At 31.6% G+C, this 23,949-nt stretch overlaps 2 protein-coding genes and 1 non-coding gene across 7 annotated transcripts; all 3 read left to right on the top strand.

The window, feature by feature from the left end:
• Positions 1-276: 276 nt before the first annotated feature.
• Positions 277-4,931, top strand: LOC112802314 (uncharacterized). 2 transcript variants are annotated; one of them, XM_025845465.2, is made up of 7 exons: positions 312-814; positions 1,639-1,773; positions 1,889-1,967; positions 2,813-2,907; positions 3,694-3,861; positions 4,335-4,500; positions 4,604-4,931. In XM_025845465.2, the coding sequence occupies exons 1-6, from the start codon at positions 487-489 to the stop codon at positions 4,493-4,495; spliced, it is 966 nt and encodes a 321-aa protein (XP_025701250.1). In that variant the 5' UTR covers positions 312-486; the 3' UTR covers positions 4,496-4,500; positions 4,604-4,931. The 2 variants fall into 2 exon arrangements, with proteins under 2 accessions (XP_025701249.1, XP_025701250.1); XM_025845464.3 differs by having other exon boundaries at positions 277-814; positions 4,335-4,931.
• A 5,073-nt stretch (positions 4,932-10,004) lies between these two features.
• Positions 10,005-10,077, top strand: TRNAA-AGC (transfer RNA alanine (anticodon AGC)). Its single transcript has one exon. It is a non-coding gene; the product is annotated as a tRNA-Ala (tRNA).
• A 6,274-nt stretch (positions 10,078-16,351) lies between these two features.
• LOC140184746 (translocon at the outer membrane of chloroplasts 64-like) lies at positions 16,352-23,602 on the top strand. 4 transcript variants are annotated; one of them, XR_011882343.1, is made up of 14 exons: positions 16,352-16,770; positions 17,411-17,563; positions 18,051-18,175; positions 19,246-19,371; positions 19,607-19,789; positions 19,951-20,095; positions 20,392-20,560; positions 20,639-20,773; positions 21,772-21,972; positions 22,232-22,359; positions 22,445-22,496; positions 22,913-23,048; positions 23,135-23,294; positions 23,466-23,602. XR_011882343.1 is itself a non-coding variant. In XM_072237635.1 (13 exons), the coding sequence occupies exons 1-13, from the start codon at positions 16,550-16,552 to the stop codon at positions 23,215-23,217; spliced, it is 1,857 nt and encodes a 618-aa protein (XP_072093736.1). In that variant the 5' UTR covers positions 16,352-16,549; the 3' UTR covers positions 23,218-23,602. The 4 variants fall into 4 exon arrangements, 2 of the variants coding, with proteins under 2 accessions (XP_072093736.1, XP_072093737.1); XR_011882344.1 differs by having other exon boundaries at positions 22,913-22,982; XM_072237635.1 differs by having other exon boundaries at positions 23,135-23,602.
• Positions 23,603-23,949: the final 347 nt, after the last annotated feature.

Consider the following 23,949-nt stretch of genomic DNA (forward strand, 5'->3'; position numbering starts at 1 on the left):
GTGAACGGCGTTTTAATGTGGGAGGACTAATATGTCATGTTTTGAAAAACTACATGTTTTGCTGTGAAATGATTAATATATTTTATTTTAAAAAATTATATGCTATGTGTGCTTCCATAACGGTCGGGTTAATGCCACGTCAGATTTTTTCGCGAACAAAATTATTTCAACAAAAGAATAAAATTATCCGCGTTTTGAAGGAATAAAACACATAAATATATTTTTTAATTATTGAAAACTAAAATGTCTAAAAAAAAAAAGGGTTAGGACCTATTTGAATTAGTGGAAGGAATTTTGGCACGCCTAGTGTTAACGAACACACTGGAGCAGCCAAAAGCCTTAAACCCTCTCGAATCTTACGATCTGTCCCAAACACATAAACCCTTTCCTCAGTTCTCATTTCTCAGTACTCAATTAAGAAAAGAAAAAGGAAAACAAAATAACCAAAAATCACAGATCTTATCTCCGAATCCCAAACTCATCGCTATGAGAAGGATTACCTCCTCCGTACTCCTCCGGACCTTATCCGCCGCTCGAGGCGGAGCCATCTCCTTCTCCGTCCCCAACCGTTTCCTCCAGGTAGCTCTCTATGGCAGCAGTGCCGGCGGCGCCAGAGCTCCCCGCCGCTGGTGGTTCACCTACGGACCTTTCGCCGGGGCGTCGCTGGGCGTCGCCGGGGCTCTGGCGACGGCGGTGGCCACCTCCTCGGCTTATCAGGAAGTCTTTGCCAAGGAGCCGCCGCCGCCCGAGGCTCTCCCGAATGACGTCGTTCTCTACCAATACGAGGCTTGCCCTTTCTGCAATAAAGTCAAAGGTCTCTACACTTTTTTCTTTTTTTCGTGTGTTGAAATGTTTTTAGGGATTAGAATGCTGACTTGGTGTTTGTTCAGTTGGGTAGCGTTGGGTTTTAGGAGTTTAGGTGGCTGTAATTGTAGCCATTACTTGCATTGCTTGCTGTGAATTGCAAATAATCATTTTTTTTTTGCTTCGATAAAACTGCATCTCGTTGATCTGATTCGAAATTATGGAAACTGGATTTGGATCATCTAAAGTGAGAATCATTGTACGGTGAAACAATGAGCTGTTCTCCGCTATTGGGTTATTTAGTGAAATCCACATCCAATGTAAATTATTGATACGATGGTGGATCCCTTGCATTTTTGGGTTCCAGTGATTTTCATTTTATGGAGTTTTAATTCATAAGAAAACAATATTTGTTTTGGTTGCTGATGAACTGGAGAAGCAGGAATTGAAAACTTACCTGTCTGGAAATTTTTTGCTGGAACCATTAAATGTATGTTTGGATACTGCATTCATCTTCGGAACTTTTTTGTACAAGTTTATTATAAAATGTTTCCTGAGTTTTAGAGGGGGAAGTTAATCATTTCTTCGGAAACAATCAAATCCATACACTACTTAAGTCACATTGCAAAGGAGCATTACTTGCCTATTAAGACCTTTGATAAATGAAGTTACTTTCTACATTGATTTATCTCACATATAATTGTGAATATGTGCTAGGATATTGGTCCTTATTCTTCCCGGCATTCTTATTTCTTTATCATTGTAGTTTCCTATCATTGAGCTTTCACAGCATTTTCTTAGTTACCGTTGCTGATGCTTTGCTTGCTTGGCCAGCATATTTGGATTACTATGATATACCTTACAAAGTTGTGGAGGTCAACCCGCTCAGTAAGAAAGAAATTAAATGGTCTGAGTATAAGAAGGTGCCAATATTGATGGTAGATGGTGAGCAGCTAAATGACTCTTCAGGTATTGGACATTTCCCCTGAAAATTGGCTGTTGAGTTTTCTCAATGACCTATGCCCACTGAATGAGACACTTTGGGTTTTTTCACTAAGTTGTTTTGTACCTGTCATTTTGGCAGCTATAATTGACATGCTGGGAGAGAAGATTATGTCAAAGAAAAAGGCAGGTGAGGATGACGAAGAGACAAAATGGAGGCGGTATGATTTTCCTCCTCTTCATTCCGTTTTAGTTTCCAATCAAACATGTCTCTAATGAATCGTAAGTGGTGAAGTAACAAGCACCATTTTCAGTAGTTCGATTGAATAATGTTTTCCCCTATTTTAGGAGGTTGTTTATGACACTTTCATTTGCCTAGAATATGGAAGTGATGACTGAAAGAGAAAGCTTTCTACCTTCCTTTTCTTCCATATGCTATAGGGTTGATGTAAAAACATGTAGTAGTTTATAAAATTGCACTTATTATCTCAATGCAAATTTGTTCTGCTAACAAGTGTAAGAAATTCTGGGCACTTATTATGTGAAGACAATATAGAATATAGATGAATGTGTTGTTCTCTTTCCTTGTATGCTTCTAATTCTTAAGATTTTTTCTCAAATTGGTAGTTTGATTTCAGTCATGTACTTGTTTCTTAGGGTTGTGCGTGCTTACAATTTATTAAATCTCTTTAGAGGTCATATATGAGTCAAGATCTAGGATTTGAACTTTTCTTTTTGGTTCCCCTGATTAGTGTAGTTGGTTTAGTATCCTGATCGGTCTCATTCTTTTATGTAAGAAAGGTCAGGTGTGGGATTTAGGCATTAGTTCCTACCAACTTGTTTCTCGGTTGCACTTCTTTTTAGTAAGATGGTCAATTTAGCATCCAGTGTCTGTAGTCGATAAATTGCAATATACATCAGTATAGGCAACTTTGGTCATTATTGCTAAATTGAACCTGCTATAGGAGACTCATACAGGGAGAAAAAATGTATGGAAATGATTAAATCGTATTTTTACTTGGCATGAGTCTACTATACTAATTATCTTTTCCTGTTTCTGATACAGGTGGGTTGATAATCATTTAGTACATGTTCTGTCACCAAACATATACCGAAATACTTCCGAAGCACTCGAGTCCTTTGACTACATCACGAGCAATGGTATGTGTTGATCTAGTTACATAATTGGTATTCAGTTGAACATATTTCAAAAAGTTGTATATCTCACCACTAAATTTTGTTATATAAAGTTATCGATATCTCAATAAAGCATGACTTTCAGTCAAAGTCTATAGTTGGTACTTGTAAGATGTGGACATCATATGGAGTGCAGAAATCCAATACCAAGCATGACAGGATGCTTCTATAAGAAATGAAATTATTTGCTACTTTCATTACCCTGCTTCTCTCGAAAATGTGGCAATTTTATTTGAACTTATTTTTATTTATTACCCTAATTTTTGGGCAAGTCATTTTTTAGATGTAATTGTGCGATTTTTATAAACTGGGATGCTTTTTATGATTGAGCATGCGGCTTTAAAAAGACTCGGATGATATAGAAAAATATGAGATGTAGATAAAATAGGAGATGCATACAATAATACAAAGTTACAAACAAAGAGATGCATCATCTCTCTCTGGTTTTGACTTTTACAACAGTTCATTGATCAGGTGTCTTCGATTGTGGCTAAAATGATCGCAGCTGAAGATTTTCCCTTTTACTTTTTAAATCCCTTTGCCTCTGCATGTACCTTCCACACATAACACTATATCAAGGAAATAATTTGTTTTTGGATAACTCTTTGCAAATGTTCTGTCTGCTTTCTGCTTCTGCACATTATGCATTCAAATTATTCAAAGTTCTATCTTTGGCCATGCTCTATTCAAGCCCCTGATTTCTGATTGCCTAATGTGTAGTAATTTATTTCAATTTTATGTATATTGTAGGAAATTTCAGCTTTACAGAGAAAATTACTGTTAAGTATGCTGGAGCTGCAGCTATGTATTTTGTGTCCAAGAATCTGAAGAAGAAATATAACATCACTGATGAACGTGCTGCTCTTTACGAGGCAGCAGAAACATGGGTAGATGCTCTGAATGGCCGGGAATTTCTCGGTATGTACTCAACTTTTGTGTCACAGAAACCTATTATAATGCAAGAGCAAACATTCACAGATCACAGTGTATCTGTGCATGTTAAACTGAAGCCAGAGATCCCTTTCTATATCAAAATTTTTAGTTTTAAATTTCTTCTCTAATATTTTAGCGTCAACAAGAAAAAGTGTACCAGATTGGTTATGGCTTCATAATATATATCCTTGTCGTGCCAAAACATTGATCATAAACTTATTTATATACAAGTTTCATTTCTATGCGTTATTGATATAAAACTCCTCAACACTAACATGGTCCGGGACTTGTATATAACTCAAAAGTTAAAATGAAACCCTTGTATACCTTTTTTTATATTATACCACAAATTTAAGTCTCCAGCATGTACTGGAATATACTGTTTTGCCTTTGGTGATTAATCATTATTGCATTATTTAGATATGACCCCATGACTACTTTTCTTTCTTTTTCTTCAGGAGGGTCTAAGCCTAACTTAGCTGACCTGGCAGTGTTCGGGGTTTTAAGACCCATTCGGTATCTGAGGTCGGGAAAGGATATGGTGGAACACACGCGGATTGGTGACTGGTACTCGAGAATGGAGAGTGTTGTGGGAGAGTCTGCCAGGGTTAACGCCTAAACTAGGTTCGTAATCTCAGATTCAAATACTTAATTTTCCTTGCTTCTATTACTACCTTCTTTGGTTTTACCTCAACTTGTTTGAAGTGAAGACATTTGGGTTTCTCAGTGAACATTTTTTGGCTCGTCAGGAAGATACTCCAATGTGGTGATAGTTAAAAACTAAAAAGAATGTAAAGCAAATTTTTTGCTGGAGTATTGATTCTTTAGAAAACATTCATAATTTCATCTGTTATAGTTGCTATTATTGTAAAGATCTAGCTGTATCAGGGAATAAGGCAATTATCTGTTGTACCCGAGATTGAAACTTCGGTACTGATCATAATACGCAAAGGGACATCAAGTAAATATTTAGTTTGATGCTGGTCAATTAATATACAACAAATAATGAGACCTGAATATTATAATATATATTATATGATGGAATTTCTAGACAACCAAATCAAATTTAAGTACTTTGTACGTTCTTCTTCTTCCTCCTCTTTTCCCCCTCCTCCTTTATCATCTTCATCATTATCACTTCCTCTTCCTCCACCTTCTCTTTTTCCTTCTCATGATCCTTCATCATGGCATCATCATCATCATCTTCTTTTTCTTCTTCGTCGTCATTGTTGTCGTCTTTTTGAAAACAAATTAAAAAAAACTGCAGTATTCTATTTTATGTGTCATCTTCTACGCAATTCTTTTTTAACATCGTCGTCATCGACTTCTTTCAAAAAAAATAAGAAAAAACTGCAGCATTCTATTTTAAATGTCACATTTAAAAATTTCGGTTTCAAAATTAAAAATTTTTATGTCATAGCTAGAAATTTTAGTACTATTTTTCTGTTATATATTTTTTTAAACAATTCTTTCTCCTCTTCTTCCTTCTTCTTTGTTTTTGTAGTTTTCTTGTTTCACACTTTGCGTAATTTTATTGTTTCACTTTTTTAGAAGAATTAAAAAAAACACAGGAATATAAAGAAGGGATTCTGTGGCTTTATTTTATTTTTTGGTTTATTTTTTTAGATAATAAACACAAATTTATGGAAAAAAACCACATTTTTATAATAAAAATACAAAAAATTCTATACGGAAGAAAAAGAAAAAAAAACAACAAAAAATTTATAGCATTCTATTTTATGTGTCATATTAAAATTAAAAAATTTCTATATTATAATTAAAAAATTTTGGTATTATATTTTTATTTTATATATTTTTTTAAACAACTCTTCCTCTTACAAGTATACAACTATACATTTCCTTAACCTTTTACAAATCACGATACTGACAAAGTAACAGACAAATTTTTATTTTAAACATAAGGTCTACGTGTTGTGTGTATAACATAAAATTTTGAAGATAGATTATAGTGTTTTTTTTTTTTTATTACGCTGAACTGCAAACTAACAATTTTTAGTGTTCGTTATGTCTTTGTTTTTAATTTATATAAAGGTGAAAACTCATGTGCAGTCGACTTTATGTGAAGTTAATAATTGAGAACTATTAGATGAAAATTTAGTTAAATCAGTTAAATAATTTAATCGCTCTAATTATCAACTTCACATGAAGTCGATTGCATCTGAGTTTCTACCTTATATAAAATTAGAATGAGACCGTACGTTGCAAGAATTTAAATAAATAATAGAAGTGATTCATAAATATTATAAAAATAATTTTAAATACATAAATATAAATATAAATAATAAATTATTTTTTGAAAAGTATATTTATTGAAATATAAAAGTTTAATTACATGAAAATATAGGTTGTAAACATTTCAAGATTTTATGCAAGATAGTTATTTATATAATGTCTAAAGTTATCTTTACTAATTTATATTTCAAAAATTAAAATTTAGTATATCTATGTTATCAACTATTTTAATAAGTACAACTAAACTGCATTTTTTTATTGGATATGATTAAAACATAAATATTACATTAAAATTAAATAATATTGACTAATTATCTTAGCTTGAATTAATTCAAAAGAAAACGTTGTAAAGACCGAACACAAATTATAATTTTATCCAATATAATAATAGTTATTTGTGGGTTTTATAATACTATTAAAGCGAGTGCAAAAGTGTATTGAGTTGTTACTTATTAGGCATAAAATTAATCGTAATAGTCTAAAATTAAAAATTATATTAGAAATAGTATTTCTTTTCCTATAATAAATCAAATTATATGAAAGTAGTTTGACGTCTTTCGACTATAGTGTATAGTATAAAGCGTTCACTGGTTTTTAAAAAGAGTAATTACATTACCCAAATCAGTCTCCGAAAATTTTAGAATTAGATATTTTAGTTTTTAAGAAAAATTAATACATAGATCAATTTCTAAGATTTTACTTTGATAGATAAATCAGTCTCCAGTTAATTTTTTGGCAGAGTAATTACCCAGATCAGTTTCCAAAGATTTTAAAAATGGACATTTTAGTCCCTAAGAAAAACTAATGTACAAATCAATTCCCAACGTTTTTCTCAGTTAGACATAATAGTCTTTCGTCCAAAAATAAAATAAAATAAAATAATTATTATTATTAATTATACAATAATATTGTACTATATTTTTTGTATTTTTTAGACAAAAATAATAATAAATTTATTCATTATATATATATATATATTCACTCAATAATAATAATAATAATAATAATAATAATAATAATAATAATAATAATAATAATAATAATAATAATAATAATAATAATAATAAAGATTATTTTACAAAAAATTCAAAGTTAAAACTATTTGATATTTTTATATTTAATATAATCAAAAGATGTTCTATGTAAAAATATATATATAAAGAAAATATTTTAATTTAGATTTATATTAAATACATATTTTTTTTAATACAAATATTTTTTTTAAAATAGTACATCTTTTGATTATATTAAATACAAAAATATCAAATAATTTTAACCTTGAATTTTTTGTAAAATAATCTCTAATAATTTTATTGATTATTATTATTATTATTATTATTATTATTATTATTATTATTATTATTATTATTATTATTATTATTATTATTATACCATAATTTTTTTGTATTTTCTAGATAAAATAATGATAAATTTATTCATTAGATTCTTATATATATATATAGTGACTCAATAATAATAATAATAATAATAATAATAATAATAATAATAATAATAAAAAATAAATTTATTAGAGATTATTTTACAAGAAATTCAAGGTTAAAATCATTTGATATTTTTGTATTTAATATAATCAAATAAAAGATGTACTATTTTAAAAAATATGTTTGTATTAATAATATATATATATTTAATATAAATCTAAATTAAAATATTTTCTTTTAATACATATTTTTTAATACAAACATATATATTTTTTTTACATAGGACATCTTTTTATTATATTAAATACAAAAATATCAAATGGTTTTAACTTTGAATTTCTTGTAAAATAATCTCTAATAATTTTATTATTATTATTATTATTATTATTATTATTATTATTATTATTGAGTGAATATATATATATATATATATATATATATATATATATATATTTAATGAATAAATTTATTATTATTTTTGTCTAAAAAATACAAAAAATATAGTACAATATTATTGTATAACTAATAATAATTATTATTTTATTTTATTTTTGGACGAATGACTATTATGTCCAATCGAGAGAAACGTTGTGAATTGATTTGTACATTAGTTTTTTTGGGATTAAAATGTCCATTTTTAAAATCTTTGGGGACTGATATGGGTAATTACTCTGCCGAAAAATGAACTGGGGACTGATTTGTCTACCGAAGTAAAACCTTAAGAATTGATCTGTGTATTAATTTTTTTAGAGACTAAAATGTCCGATTTTAAAATCCTTAGGACTGATTTGAATAATTACTCTATTTTAAAATAGTCTAGCACACCCATCTCCCATAAATTATCTTTAAAAGAATGCAATTGAAAACACACATGAATAATCAATTTGTTTCATGTGTTTCTAAAAAAAATGGAAGATACTTTAATCTACAATTTAGAATTCAACACATGTGATGCTTTAAATAGGAGAATCTTGTTAATTATTGTGAGATGTATTATAAAATATGAATTGAACATTTAATATTAATTAAAAGGAGATTTTTTTTAAGTTAAAAGTGAAATTCAAGTCCGTCTTTTTAAATGAGTATAGAAAAATTATGTCATTTGAACTATAATTTGTTAGTTAAAAAAAAATTAATTGTAAGAGTTATTTTATTTATTATTATGGAAATCGTTACAACATACAAGAATTAACTTTAAGACTAAATATATATATATATATTTCATAATAGAATTACATCTATACTACTATGTTGACATGGTAAAATTCTAAAAATTTATATGTCGAATTTTATATAAATAAAATAGATAAATAAATAAATATTATTTTTTATAAATTTTATATTAATAATCAATAATATATAGTTTTAAAATTTGTTACAAGAATACAAGTAAAAAATAAGCTAAGATCGGAGGAAAGTTATATATATATATATATATATATATATATATATATATATATATATATATATATATATATATATATATATATATATATATATATATATATTATCAAAACGCATACACAACAAAATCATGTGTATAAATGTGTTAGACTTGTGTCATCAAGTTTTAATATCCTTGTATACAGAAGCGGATTTAGGGGACTAGCATGGCCATGGTCCCTAAATTTTCAAAATTTAAAATATATTTAATATAATATTTAAAATTTTTAATAATATACTTTCTAGTTTAATGATTAAAGAAAAATATTTCATACTCCAAAATATGAGTTTAAATTTCATTTCATGCATTTTAAATTTATTTTCTTTTGTACTTTCAATTTTTTTTCTTTTTTGTGATTCTTCTATCTATTATTATATAAAAGTACTTTAGTTTTTATAATAATTCTTAATTGAATGTAATAAGAAAATATATACATAAAAATAAATTAGATTAAATTTTATTTTTTATGATATTAAAATCAAAATATATTAAATGAATTATTTATTAATAAATATATTTTATATATTATATTCATTAATTTATTTTAAATACATATATTAAAGGTATTAGAGAAACAAATTTATATTATTTATGTTATATCTTTTATAATAAGGATAAAAATTAAAATTTTATGAAAACACACTTTGATATAAATTATTTTTTAAAAATTAATTTTAGTTGAAAATAATATTAAAATATACAATTATTTTTTTATTAAAACTTTCCATTTTAATATCGCATTTTCAATTTTTTATTTTTGGCTCCCCCTTTATAAGATTTCTGATATAGCAATTCAACATAATCTCTATTACTCATGTCTTTTTTCTTTTCTATTTTGGGGGAGTGGGGAAGGTGAGAATTGAATCAAAGCTTTCGATTGCATTAAGATCTAAATAATTTTATGTATACTTGATATTTCACGCAAGCTGGATCCACTAAAGGAACAAAAATAGTGAAAAGATGTTAAACCATCGAATAGATGCCCGCGGGGGGATGTAGCTCAGATGGTAGAGCGCTCGCTTAGCATGCGAGAAGTACGGGGATCGATACCCCGCATCTCCATTTTTCTCTTTTAGTAAAAATATAAAATTCTATTTTTGGGACTGGAGACCATCTACCGTGTTGGCCCTTGTTAAAAAAACAAATATCCTAAATTCTTATTGAGTACTTTTTCCAGTCAAAAAACAATTATATATATTAGAAAAAATTACATCTTTTATCGCTGATATTATAATTTATAAATTCATATCATGATTATCAATATTAGTAACTTAACACATACTACTGTATCTGTTAAGTCTTTTCTAAATTTTTTAGAATATATTTAAATTAAATTTAAGCATATAAAATTGGGATTTTTTATTTAAATAAATAAAATAAAAACATTAATTACAGAAATAAATAATTTTAAAAATATTTATCGATTTGCATTCCCCGTTCATATCTCGTTTACAATGTAAACGAGATGACATTGCGTGTATCTCGTTTATATTATAAACGAGATAGACATGTATCTCATTTACAGTATAAAAAGATACATGCAATGTTCATCTCGTTTACACTGTAAACGAGATACATGGAGTTGTGTCCCACCGACTATAAAAGGATGTGTAATTCTTGGTATTTTTCACAAATTTTTTGTATCATATTTCTCACAAATATAAGGCATTAATGGTCAGTAATAGTCCATACATAGTTGTGCTTATGTATCCCAATTGCCGTATGAGAAACGGCGACAACGGGGTGACATTTGAGTGCGAGGATCCGATATTGTTTCACACTCAGTGTGTGAATACGTTGTCGGATTTGAAGAGTTTGATACTGAGCAAGCTCGGTGGTACAGAAGCGAGGGAAATCGGAAGGGTGGCATATAGGTTGCTGGCCCCCATGGGTAACGGAGTCTTCCGATTTCTACTATTCCGACTTCAAGGGGACGAGCATGTGCGAGTGATGTTCGACATCCATGGGAGGATCATGGTGGAGCAAGTAATGGAGCTGTCTGCAGAGATGGGACACAGTGGCGGTGGTCCTTCCGTACACTCGACCTATGTGCAGGACGATCGACTCCTCGCACCATCGCCGATTCATGTCGCTGTTCCAGTGGATGAGACAGAGGAGGGCGAGAAGAAGTCGGACGAGGATTACGTGGCGGAAGGGTAAGATCGTCCCTCGATTGACTGGCAGTAGACTGGACATCGGGGGGTAACTCCACCAGCTTAGGGTCCTCCAAAACCTCCTGCCCAAATAGATGCTCACACAGCAAGCCCCACGCTACCAATTGTAGTACTCACCGGTCGGCCTAGTGTCGACTGTATAGTGCACTGTAATCCTGCGACTAGACTCGAACCTCTGCCTCCAACCATCGTACCAATACTGGAGTCGCTTCGGCCACCAAACATCCTCATTGCGACCAGTGGTGGTCAGATACCTGTCGTTAAACACATTAAATAAATAAAATAGTTTCACTATCAAAACAACAAACAACAACCAACGTATAACTTTGAAGAAATTAACCACGTTCGTACCTGTCAATATTCACTAGAATTCCTGGCACTGGCTGCTCCCCATTGAACTGTCATTTCACCCGATCGACGTGGTGAAACCGGATAATGTTGAAGCAGACTATAGGAACGGCCGACAACTATTTACCCCACTCGTCCTCCTCACAGAACCAGTGTGGGCGCAGGGCCTGCAGCGCAGGGTCATCGTACACCCTCCATGCAAACTGAATAAAAAAACGTGAAACAAAATAACAAATATTAAAACACAGCAAGTAGAAGGAAATATCAAAATATTTAATTTCATGACTAACCTCATCGAACCGTAACCGGTCGTTGGATACCCTATAGTACAAGACCCTGGCCTGGTGTTGATCCCTACTCTGCTGCTGCAATCCAACCAATCTGAAAGTAACGAAGACATATACAACTCATTAAGTTACAAACCATCCGAACTAACACCAAAATTTAACATGAAATGAAAAAGTAATATTTGGATACCTCGCAGCTAGCGAGTACTGGTAGACTCCTCTATCTGGTGGACACCATTGAAAAAATCTCTGGTAAATCCAACTCATCAGCAGCGGAGTGCAACCAGCGATATCTGTGACGCCCCACTGTATCGCCAAACAGAGCGACTGGTAAGTCCAAGCCAGCACAACAGAGCCCCATGATAACGCCCTGCACTCCGCGAAGTCCCGGAGAAGCGGTAACCACCGTACGTGCACTAGGTTATTGGACTTATCTGTCAGCAGATACCCTCCGATCAGTAACATAATGTAGCATTGGACATACTGGCGGAGGGTCTCAGGTAGGGGTGGCAAACGGGCCTAAACCCGCCGGGCCGGCCCGCGTAACCCGCCAAAAAAGGCGGGCTGGGCTGAAAAATCGGAACCGCCAAATAGCAAAAGCCCGCCTAACCCGCACCACTAAACCGCGGGTTTTGACGGGCTTTGGCGGGGCGGGGCGGGCTTCCCCGCGGGGCTAAGGTTTTTTTTAGTGAGGGGGTATTTTTGCAATTTTTTTCCTAAAACCTAACTTCCCCCAACCTAACTTACAAGAGTATGAAGATAAAAATTGAGTGTTTTGAATTATGTTTATGTTATTTTTGAGACAATATTTATAATTATGTTTTGGATTATTTTTATTTTGCTTTGGAGAGAATATTTATACTTATATTTTGAATGAAAATTTGGTTTATAATTATATTTATTAGATATTTATAATTACAAAGATTTTAATGTTTGTGAATATAAAAAATATATTTTTTATGCCATTAGAAATTATAAATTTATTAATATGGTTGTGAAATTATATATATTACTTAGTAGTTAATAGTAAAAAAAAAAAAGAGGAATTTTGGCGGGCTTAGCCCGCCAGCCCGCCAGCCCGCAGTTAGGCGGGGCGGGCTAGGATTCTAGGACCGCCTAATTAGGCGGGGCGGGGCGGGCTTCTGGCGGGGCGGGGCGGGGCGGGGCGGGCTTCCCTGCTTGCCACCCCTAGTCTCAGGATCGTCGGTCGGGGGCATCTGTCAGACACGATCACACAACCAAACTAGCTTCAGCGTGAACGACTCCTTCCTTTGCGCCGCCTGCTGTGCCGCCACTGGAGGCCTAGCATCAAGCAGCTGCTCCACCATCGCCTACGTCTCGGTGTTGTACCACCGACCAAAGTCACGAAGGCACCCCTAATGGAGTTTCCGTGTGCACGTATGCTCAGGTGGTACGCCACATCCTGCAGGGTGATAGTGACCTCACCCCCACGGGAGATGAAACGTGTGCGTCTCCAGACGCCATCGCTCCACGAGTGCCAAAATCAGGGAATTGTCAAACGTGAAGTCCCTGAGCGGCACCATGTCGCCGAATCTGACCTCGGCTAGATACGGGACGATGGCGTCGGATGGAGGAAGGGTATGGTTGACTCGCCGGGGCAGTAGAAGGCGAGGCCTTTGCGGAATGAAAAATAATTTTTTAACCTCTAAATAGATAATAATACATTTTTCTAGTCTACTTAAGAACAAAGTACTACTACTACTTAGGAACATACTACCATGTGTATACTCTACAGCTGTCTCTAAGTTACTTATGTCGATAAGTAAATCGTAATTAAGTCATACAAATCTTATACAAGCAAATATTGTTCTAAATTCATCATACAATCCAACCCCTAAAGCATCTTACTCAGTGCTTGTCACTACGAGACTACCCTAACAATCCCCACATATTTAGATTAATCGAACATAACGCAACTAACCTCAAAGTCGGCCGCCCCAACGTAATGCGAAGTCTCGTTTAGTCTGCTGATGTCTCCGTCGTTGTTCGCCTAGCGTGCCATCACCGTATTGGACTCAAATATGGTAGGAAACGGTTAAAAGAAGGGAGAAAGAGTTTGCCTGGGTCAAAGTGGGGTCCAAAAACAGTGTGTAAACGACTTATACTTATAGGTGCCGGTCAACTTTATCTTGTTTACAGTGTAAACGAGATAGACACGATGCAGCTGACATGTCATATCTCGTTTACACTGTAAACAAGATACACACAATATCATCTTATTTACACTGTAAACGAGATATGACTGTAGAACGCAAATCGATAAATATTTTTAAATTATTTATTTCGATAATTAATGTTTTTATTTTATTTATTTAAATAAAAAATTCTATAAAATAACGTATTTTTATTTGTATTAGCAAATGTTTTGGATTATTAAAAATAAAAAAATACTAATAACTCAAAATCATCTACTTGATTTTTATTTATTGGTCAAAGACGTGTTGCTTCTACAAAGTAGGATTCAGAATTAAATAATACATAAATTCAAGTTGAAATATATAGATTGTGTTAACGATTATCTTAAAATTATTTTAAAAACACTCATTAAAAAATATAAATATAATTTTTTTAATTGAAAAATATAATATTATTCGAAATAGGGTTAGAAGTGAACCAAATTGAGACGAGTTAGACCAAACTCAAACTCGACTTATGAAAATTAAACTTTGCTCACGATTCGACTTATTAACAATCGAGCCTATTTTGTAAGCTCAAGTTCGACTTAACAAAAGCTCATGAGTTAACTCAAATAATAAGAACATAATCAATAATTTTATATCAATAAATTATAACTTTTATATATATATATATATATATATATATTAAAAAAATAAATTTAATATATTATCTATTTATCAATTATAAATTTTTTATTTATGTCCTACATAAAAAATATATATAAAAAATGACTATAAAATTTTAAATAATTAAGAACATTAATATATATATATATATATATATATATCAAATTATTTATATATATATCAAATTATTAATATGTATATCATATATGTATTTAATTTATATTTTTAATATTATATATATAATCGAGTCAATTCATGAGCTAATAAACTGAGTTTATCCAAACTCAAATTCAGTTCATTTAATTTATGAACTAAAATCCAAACTCAAGTTCGATTTACCAATTCACAAATTCAGCTTATTAAATTATTAATGAGTCAAATTCGAACTGACTCATAAGCTAGTTTCCAACTCTAATCGAAAACAAAACATTCTTCTCCTTTTAATAATAAAAATGACTCGAACCTCTATCTCAGTTAGTGCCTCTAATAGCAATGGGCCAAATTCGAAACATGAGGAATAATATTTAGATTATTGAAAACTTTTAATTGTATCGATTTATTAGTGTTTCAATTATTTTCAATTGTTAATTTTAATTATAAAATATATATAATATATATAATTAAAATTAATTATTAAAATTAACTAAAATACTAACATACCAATATACTTAAATTTTGTTTAGATTAATTACAATAATAAAATGTTCCAAGATGTAATTATGGGTTTCACTTGTTTTTTTTTTAAATATTATTATTTCATATGACTAATATTTTCAACGGAAGGTATACTTATTTTTAAAAATGATCTAATGTAGGTAACTTTTGTATGATTATATAAATAATATTTATAAAACATTTAAATAAAATTTTAGTTTGTGTGAAATTGTAATTTATTGTTTTGGTTCTTGTAATATATTTTTAATTCTAGTCCAACTAAAATTCAAAATATTTAGTTTTTATCTCTACCATTAAAAAATAATTTAATTTTAGTGTAAAAATTTTATTTATATATTTAATTACATAACTCCATGTCAAAAAAAAATAGATATGATTAAATAATTTTGTAAAATACTTTTATATTATTAATGTAACAAAATTAAATTATTAAAAAAAATAATATAATAGGCTAAAATAATGATGTGACAAATTTAGTATTTATATACTAAAATAGAAAACATCAATACTGAAAAATTTCTATGGTGGAAAAAAAAATTAGATGAAAAAAATTTAACAAAAAATTAATTATTAAATTAAAAATTAATAAAATATATATTAAAAATAAGTTAAATAATATATATTTTTATACAAATATATAATGCTAATTGGTAATTTTTTTATCTATACTAAACATTTAAAAAAAGTGAAAAGAATAAAAACTAAACGGTTTTATACGTTTTAGGAGCAAGAACAAAATAAATAATAAATACAAGAAAAATTACAAAAAAGATAAACCAAAATTCACCATTTTATAAGGCTAAGAAGTAAGAAGTAAGAAACTAACAACTAATTGAATAAAAGTTAAATTTTTTAAATTTTAAATTTTTATTTTAGAAAATAAAATATAATTTTTTCTTTTTAAATATTTTTTTATATTTTTTGTTTATTTATAAAATAAATGATGGGAGTTTATATTTATTTTTTAAAATAAAATTTAAAATTTAGAGTTTATAAATTTAATTGAATATAAGGAAAAAAATAAAAAGAGGAAGAAAAAAAGCAAGAGAGACTGAAAGTAGTTAACTACTTCTCAGCTGCTCGTGAAATCGTGAATATAGCCATAGCTCTATCCCATTCTTCTTCTTCTCTTGGTTCTCACCATTGGTGGCGCTTCATCTTTCTCTCTCTCTCGGTGATTGTGGAAGAAGAAGAAGAAGAAGCTACATAGCACTACTATAGCAGTATGGGGCCCCCACAACCCGCGAATCACGTATGGGTCATACTTGGTCTTGGTTTTGCTGGAATCTTTCTCATTACTGCAAAGCTCAAGAAGAAGAAGAAGAGCGTCAACAACAACAATTTTGGCGCTTTCATCCATAACCTTCAGCTTCTTCCTCCGCCTCCTCCTCCACCTCCCAAAGCACCTCTCCCTCTCTCTCCACTCACCTTCGCCCTCTCTGACCTGTAAGCTTCTCTCTCCTAATTTCATTCCTTTTTCTGCTTTCGCTTCGTGCTTCGTTCCTATTTTCATCTATACTTCATCAATTCATATGCTTTTGTTTTTCATCTAAGGTTCCTTTTTCTTTTTTCCGGGTTTTATTTGAATATTTTAAAAAAAGCTGTGTTTTTGGACATTTTTAGTTTTCATAACTTGGAGTATACCTCTCTATCCAATTGGATTTGTTATCAGCTCTTTATTTCAAGCTTTTCTTGTTTGTGCTCAAGCACTTTTATTCTTGGTAGTTAACTTAATAATGTACTGTACTACCATGTATATGTAATTATGTATTAGAATTCTCTTATATTTTCTTGATAACGTGTAAATGTTGTATGAGAGAAAGATGTGCAAATGAAATTGTTGGATAGATATAAATACTGTTAGCCTATTATATTTCATATTTATTACTCTCATAAACATGATTCTCTCATATTAGTAAGTTATTTTACAGGAACAAGTAACATTTTAGGTCAACCAGTATATATTTTTTCTGAATATTCACGATGATTATTTAAGCCGTTGCAGCATAAAAACTTTATTTTATTTTTCAATTTTTTTGCAATAAATTAATGAATCAGATTGTTGTCTTGTCATGATGGTTACCAGATTTGACATAGATGGACATGTTGCTACATTTGGGCATCCAGAGTGGGCTAGGACACACGAAGCTGCCTCTCAGACATGTCCTGTGGTATCTGCGCTGGTCGAAGGAGGTGCAACCTGCATTGGGACTACTGTTGTTGATGAACTAGCTTTTGGGTTGGTTTCATATTCCATTGTTTATTTATTTGTTTCTTTTCGATTCCCCTCAGCCATGTCTTGGTGGGGAGATATGGGCTAGGTTTTGTTAACTAGGTATATACTCAGGAAAGTTATGCTGAATTATGATGTTAACCAAATTGAGTATAGAAAAATAGGCACCTGGCCATGAGTAAAAAAAATGAAATGTAAAAAATGTGCGGGTCATCGAGAATGATCTTACATAAGTTAAAAAATGATTTGAATGTCTAAGAAATGATATTATAGACCATGTTGACCTAAAAATTTCTTCCTGTCTAGGGATTTGGCTAAGGAGATCAAAGAATGATTGAATATATTTTTGCCTTATGTCCACCATATGGTGTAGTAGATAGTAAATGATATTCAATAGTTTACTTGGGGATTTTTAGAATGAAAGCTTTTCCTATTTTTTTATCTTCTGGATTTTTAGTAAATACATTTTCTGTTTGCAATCTCTGATTTGCAGTCTTAGTGGTGAAAATAAACATTATGGAATGCCAACCAATCCTGCTTTGCCTGCTCGAGTACCAGGCGGCTCCTCCAGCGGTGCTGCTGTTGCTGTGGCTGCCAATTTGGTTGATTTTGCCCTTGGTGAGCATCATGATACATTTAAAGTAGTTTATCCTAGTCATTACTTGTTTGCTTTCTTGGTACAGCCGATACTTGTTTTGTAAGACATGCTCAGTTTCATTCTAGATGACATATTTATAAAAGAAGAGTGTATGTGTTTGTGTTTGTGTTCATTCATATCTAAATAACAAGACCAATATGATGTTGTATAGAAAAGGCGGCTTCGTTTTGACTCTTCATATTGAAGATTGTTGAGTTGTACAATAATTAGCCTATAGTAATAGAGTTGATTCCTGTCTCAATTTGGGCCCTTTTTTATATATATAAAATAATTTTTTCCTACATGGGAAATGCTGGATCATGAATTTGGTATGTAGGACATCTAATGGATAGTTGGTTGATTGGATGGGGGTGAGAGGTACGCTTGTTGCCAGTAAGGCAGAGGAAATCGAGATTTTATGTAAAATTGGAAGAGTAAATGAAATACATAAAACATGAAATCGTAACAAGATTTAAATTATAAAATCGTCTGACCCAATGAAAATTTTATAGAATCCGTTAACTCATTCAAAATTGTAATATCGGGAGATTATAAGGGATAATTGAAATTCTAGCTACTATAGTTGCCACCAGGGGTATGTTGTGAGAGAGACAAAACACGGAAAGTTGTGTCCTTGTCCCTGTCCCCTGAAACGTTCTCATGGAGATTTCTCATGCTTTGGTGAAGTTTATATTGATTGGGAGTTGAAACCAAAATTCAAAAATTGTATTTTCCGATTCAAGACATATCTAGACATTTGATGGATTAACTAGCAAAGCCGTTAGTTTATGGGCAACACAATGCTGATGTAAACTTAAATCTTGAAGGCATAGTATTAACTCAAATCATTGAATTTTTTATATTTACCTTTTTTTTTGGTATTGGCAAACTCTTGTGCTCTATCATTTTAGGAGTTTATGGTTCTATTCCAATTCTTGCTAGTGTTTTTATTTATTTATTTTATTGTTTTTTATTAATTAACCAAATATAATATGCTGGTATGTGAATTTATTTCTGATATAATCACACTTTCCATAATCATGTACAACAGGTGTTGATACCGTTGGAGGGGTAAGAGTGCCTGCTGGATTTTGTGGCATTTTAGGATTTCGACCTTCATATGGGGCAGTCTCTCATGTTGGAAGCATACCTGTTTCAAAAAGCCTGGACACCATTGGTATGCATGATTTGATTTGTTATTTGTTTTATTGACTAGTATACTTCTTCAGTCTAAAAGATCAATGATGAGAGCGTTATCCCAAATGGCACTAAGTTCCTTTAGGGGCTGCTTGACCCCAGAATTGAATCCCTGGCTCCATTATCATGATTTTTCTGTGGAAGCTAGTATTATGTCATCAAATGCATTTTGTTGAAGTTCTTTTTAACTTTTAACAATGAAATGGCTTTTGCAGGCTGGTTTGCAAGGGATCCTAATATTTTGCGACTTGTTGGGCATATACTTATGCAAGTACCATATATATTTCAACGCAATCCACGCCAAATAATTATAGCTGATGATTGTTTTCAGCAACTAAATGTCCCTCTCGACAGAAGTTCTCAGTTGGTCATCAAATCTGCTGAGAAGCTTTTTGGAAGTATGTTCTATTACTATGTGCTAAATTTCCATTATGTCGTCTTAAGGTCATTGTTAACATGTCCTTTTTCTTTCTGTATTTTTTAATTATTCTTTTCTTTTGTAAATGAATATTACTTAGCTATTTTCTTGAGTTCTCCACCAATTTTCTTCACTCCTCAGGGCAAGTATTGAAGCATATAAATCTTGAGGACTATTTAAGTTCTAGTGTTCCTACTTTGAAAGAGCTCTCCAGTCTAAAAACAAATGGTGAACTTAAAGTTTCGTCATTGAAATCACTTGCAAATGTTATGCAGTTTCTACAAAGGTTAGTTGATATCTTTCTGATGTTGAAAAGTCATACAATGCAATAACATTGTATTGGGCAGAATGGAGCTCCCCGCACCTAGACGGCCATGCAAAGGCCATTATCACAAATTAAACATGCTACATCAATTATCAAACAACTTTCAGGAAATAGTTTATTTTATCTTTTGAATTTTCTCATTTTAATCCTCAACGATTCTGCAATTTGTTCATTATCTTTTAAGTTTGACTTGATCCTTGTCATCTATGCAAATCTTAATAATATAGAATGATTATTTTATTATCCTGTGTCAACAGACATGAATTTAGACTTGTGCATGAGGAGTGGATAAACACAGTAAAGCCTGATCTTCATCCAGCTGTTTCAGCAGATTTATATGAAAAGTTTGAGGTATCTGATGTAGAGGTTGAACACTTTAAATCCATTAGAAATGAAATGCGTGCTGCTGTCAGATCTCTTTTGAAGGTAATGATTTTTCATCACTATGCATCTCAACACTCATAAATCTTTCTGATTAATTTTAATACGGTTTATGCTTTTAAGAATGAAGGAATATTGGTTATTCCTACTGGAGCTGATCCTCCTCCAAAGTTGGGTGGCAAAGAGATCTCATCAAAGGACTATTGGAGTCATGCATTTAGTTTGCTAAGTATTGCTAGCATATCAGGATGCTGTCAGGTATAGTTCTCTCCCCTGCTGGAAACTGGTATATCAAGTTCCTTTTAGGGCATGTTTCATTTCTGTTTTATTTTTAGTGTTATCCATCCTTAGGATTTTGCGAAGAGAAAATGAAAACACTGAACTCTTGTTTTCTGTTTTTATTTCTTGTTTTCACTTTTTACTTTAGAAAATCCTAAAATTAGAAAACATTGAAAATGAAAAACCAAACAGGCTCATACTTTCCTTTTCCTAGTCTTCATACAACACGAAATAATTGTTTGCAGAAGAAAAATAATGTATAGCACATAGACAAACATGTATAGCACTTTTTTGCAAAAGAAAAATAATATATTACATTATTGTAAATAATGGAATCACAATATTGTTTGGAAATGGGTGGGCCCGGGTAATGTAGTAACAGAAATAACTGAGAGGAAGAGTAATAAGAAATGAGAGAAGAATTAATGTGGTTTAGCTTAAAGTCTACATCCACCAACAAAGGCAACAACAATGAATTTTGCAGTGAAATATGAAGAGGATAGAAGATAGGTGACACTGAAAAAAGAGATACAACTTGGACAACCACACTAGCCGAGTAAAATTTCCGATGAGATACAAAGTGGTAAATAGCAACACTTCACTCAAACCCAAATCCCAAATACATTATAATATTTATCTCACTGGTGTATACACACTATCCTCACAAGTCACAAATGAGGGAGAGAAACTTAAACAAACGTAATATTCTCACAATTGAATATAATGGAAGAATGTGTTGAATCAGAGAGCAAAGTGATTTGCGTCTGCTGGGATTTTGTGTGGTTGTGTTTGGTGCTTTAAGAGTTGCCAATGAGCTCTCTATTTATGGTTATGGGCTTAACAGCGACATAATCATTTCATACCACTGGTGGCTAAATAAAAGCTACTTTGGGTGGATTATAAAAGTAGCAATGCGAGTCGCATTACACACCCTTGTGATTATTTTCTCATCCACATTTTGCTGATTGTCTTTTCAGGTCACAATACCATTAGGAATTTACGAGAAGTGTCCTGTTTCGGTGTCCTTAATAGCTCGGCATGGTAATGATTGCTTTCTACTGGACACACTACAGACCATGTATTCTACACTCCAAGAGCAGGTTGATATTGCTGCCAAAAGTAAATCACCAAGAAATGTTGTCACTAAGGAAGAAGCTGCTGAAATTGCGAAAGAAAGGGTATTTCTGCAACTGTGTTAGATAAATTCAGCACTTTATGGATTCTGCTTTCATTGTGCAACATGGCCTGCACATTTTATGACATCATCTTTGCTTACAACTCTGCTGCTATAAACCATACTTATCTTTTGTTTGAATCCATGTACATTAAACACTGGATTTCTTTCTTCCTTCCTTTCTTTTTCTTGTATTATTGTTACTATTTTTTTTATTTTATTTTTTAACCATCTTTTTTCCGGTTCATTACTCAATGAGTCAGGGAAATCAAGCTTACAAAGACAAGCAGTGGCAGAAAGCCATTGGATTTTATTCGGAAGCCATAAAACTGAGCAGCGACAATGCAACATACTACAGTAATAGGGCCCAAGCATATCTAGAACTTGGAAGGTAGCATATCATTCTTGATGGTTTCACTTCTCAAAAGTTATTTAGCAAATATCATAATTTTTTATTTTATTTTATTTTTATGCAGTTACCTCCAAGCTGAGTCGGATTGTACAAAAGCAATTAGCCTTGACAAAAAGGTGATTTACATCTATAAATAATCCTGAACTTGGATGGTAATAAAAGTTCTGTGTGATCGATTTTCTTGACGTACAGACAAATAATTATTTCTTACAATCCAAAGTCCAAATATCATGAGTCCACTTCATATGAAACTTTATCTAATTTTGTTCACGCCAAATACGAAAGGTAAAAAGCAAGTCAATCTATTAGCCATCTCCCTTTGGCTCCTCTTTAGATCTTGGACTCGGGCTTATTTAAGGGAAGCACTTTGTTTATTCTTGCATATTCTATACTTCCTTGGATCTAGTAGCTGTGCAAATTTTATTATATATTGGTATTAATTCCGTCTTTTTTCCTGCAGAATGTCAAAGTCTAGTAGCTGTGCAGAATTTTATTATATATTGGTATTAATTCCCAGTCTTTTTTCCTGCAGAATGTCAAAGCGTATTTTCGAAGAGGTAGAGCAAGAGAGATGCTTGGCTACTATACTGATGCAATCGATGGTAGGATCTTTCACTCGGTTCAGACTTGCGTGCGACAAGTATCTGCATGCTACTATATTTCCCTGTGTACATCTTTGTTTCATTGTTGCTCTCATTTTCATATGAAAGTTTCAGAATTTTCCAAATCATAGGTGAACTATTTTTCTTTGCAGATTTTCAACATGCCTTGGTACTTGAACCAACCAACAAAATGGCATCCTCCGCTGCTGAAAGATTGAGGAAACTATTCCAGTAGATATATCATTCTGTCCACTATATGTTATGGCTTCGATAAGTCGTTGCTGGCTGCCGAAGGGTTCCAGAAACATGAAGGTTTTGAACCTACTCATTTCTTGTTATAGTATTCATACAATATTGTGTTAGGTGGTGTCAGCAAAATTATACTTATTCTTTGTCCTTTAAGGCAATGAAAGCTAGTATTATTCAAGTTCTACATCACTAGTGTTACTGCCAAAAGTAATTTAAGGTCCAATTTTGCTTTAGGTAAATACATTACGATTGTAATGTACTACAAGTGATGTGAGATTGTGAGGTATAGTGCTCATGACTGAAGCTCAATATTTTGATTTTGGGATCATTGGTCTTTGAATTTTCTAATAAAAGCACTCACCATTAGTGTCTGAAGGTATCTTACTACCTTGTGGTAAGATCTCAAATACCTCATTTTTATTTTACTAATTTTGATCTTGTAGACGTCTCTATAAAATGTCATGCTATTTAAAAATCATTTGAATATATAATGTGAATTGAAAACGATGTAACCCCCCCCCCCCCCCCCCAAAAAAAAAGGCTCTTTTATCATATATATTCATAAAAATACCTTGTGCTGTTTATAAAACTTGAGCTCTTTAGTTCGAATTTAGAATATAAGTATATCATTTTAGCCAATTTTAGCTATTATTATTATTATTATTATTATTATTATTATTTGTCATAGATAAAAAAATGGATACACTAGTATAAATAA

Source organism: Arachis hypogaea, chromosome 5 (assembly GCF_003086295.3).
Source record: "Arachis hypogaea cultivar Tifrunner chromosome 5, arahy.Tifrunner.gnm2.J5K5, whole genome shotgun sequence".
Lineage (NCBI taxonomy): Eukaryota > Viridiplantae > Streptophyta > Magnoliopsida > Fabales > Fabaceae > Arachis > Arachis hypogaea.

Coding starts and splice junctions, on each gene's coding strand:
- LOC112802314 (XM_025845464.3), top strand. CDS start 487: ATGAGAAGGATTACCTCCTCCGTACTCCTCCGGACCTTATCCGCCGCT. Junction 815..1,638: donor TTTCTGCAATAAAGTCAAAG/GTCTCTACACTT, acceptor TTGCTTGGCCAG/CATATTTGGATTACTATGAT. Junction 3,862..4,334: donor GAATGGCCGGGAATTTCTCG/GTATGTACTCAA, acceptor CTTTTTCTTCAG/GAGGGTCTAAGCCTAACTTA.
- LOC140184746 (XM_072237635.1), top strand. CDS start 16,550: ATGGGGCCCCCACAACCCGCGAATCACGTATGGGTCATACTTGGTCTT. Junction 18,176..19,245: donor TTTGGTTGATTTTGCCCTTG/GTGAGCATCATG, acceptor CATGTACAACAG/GTGTTGATACCGTTGGAGGG. Junction 20,561..20,638: donor CTGTCAGATCTCTTTTGAAG/GTAATGATTTTT, acceptor TATGCTTTTAAG/AATGAAGGAATATTGGTTAT.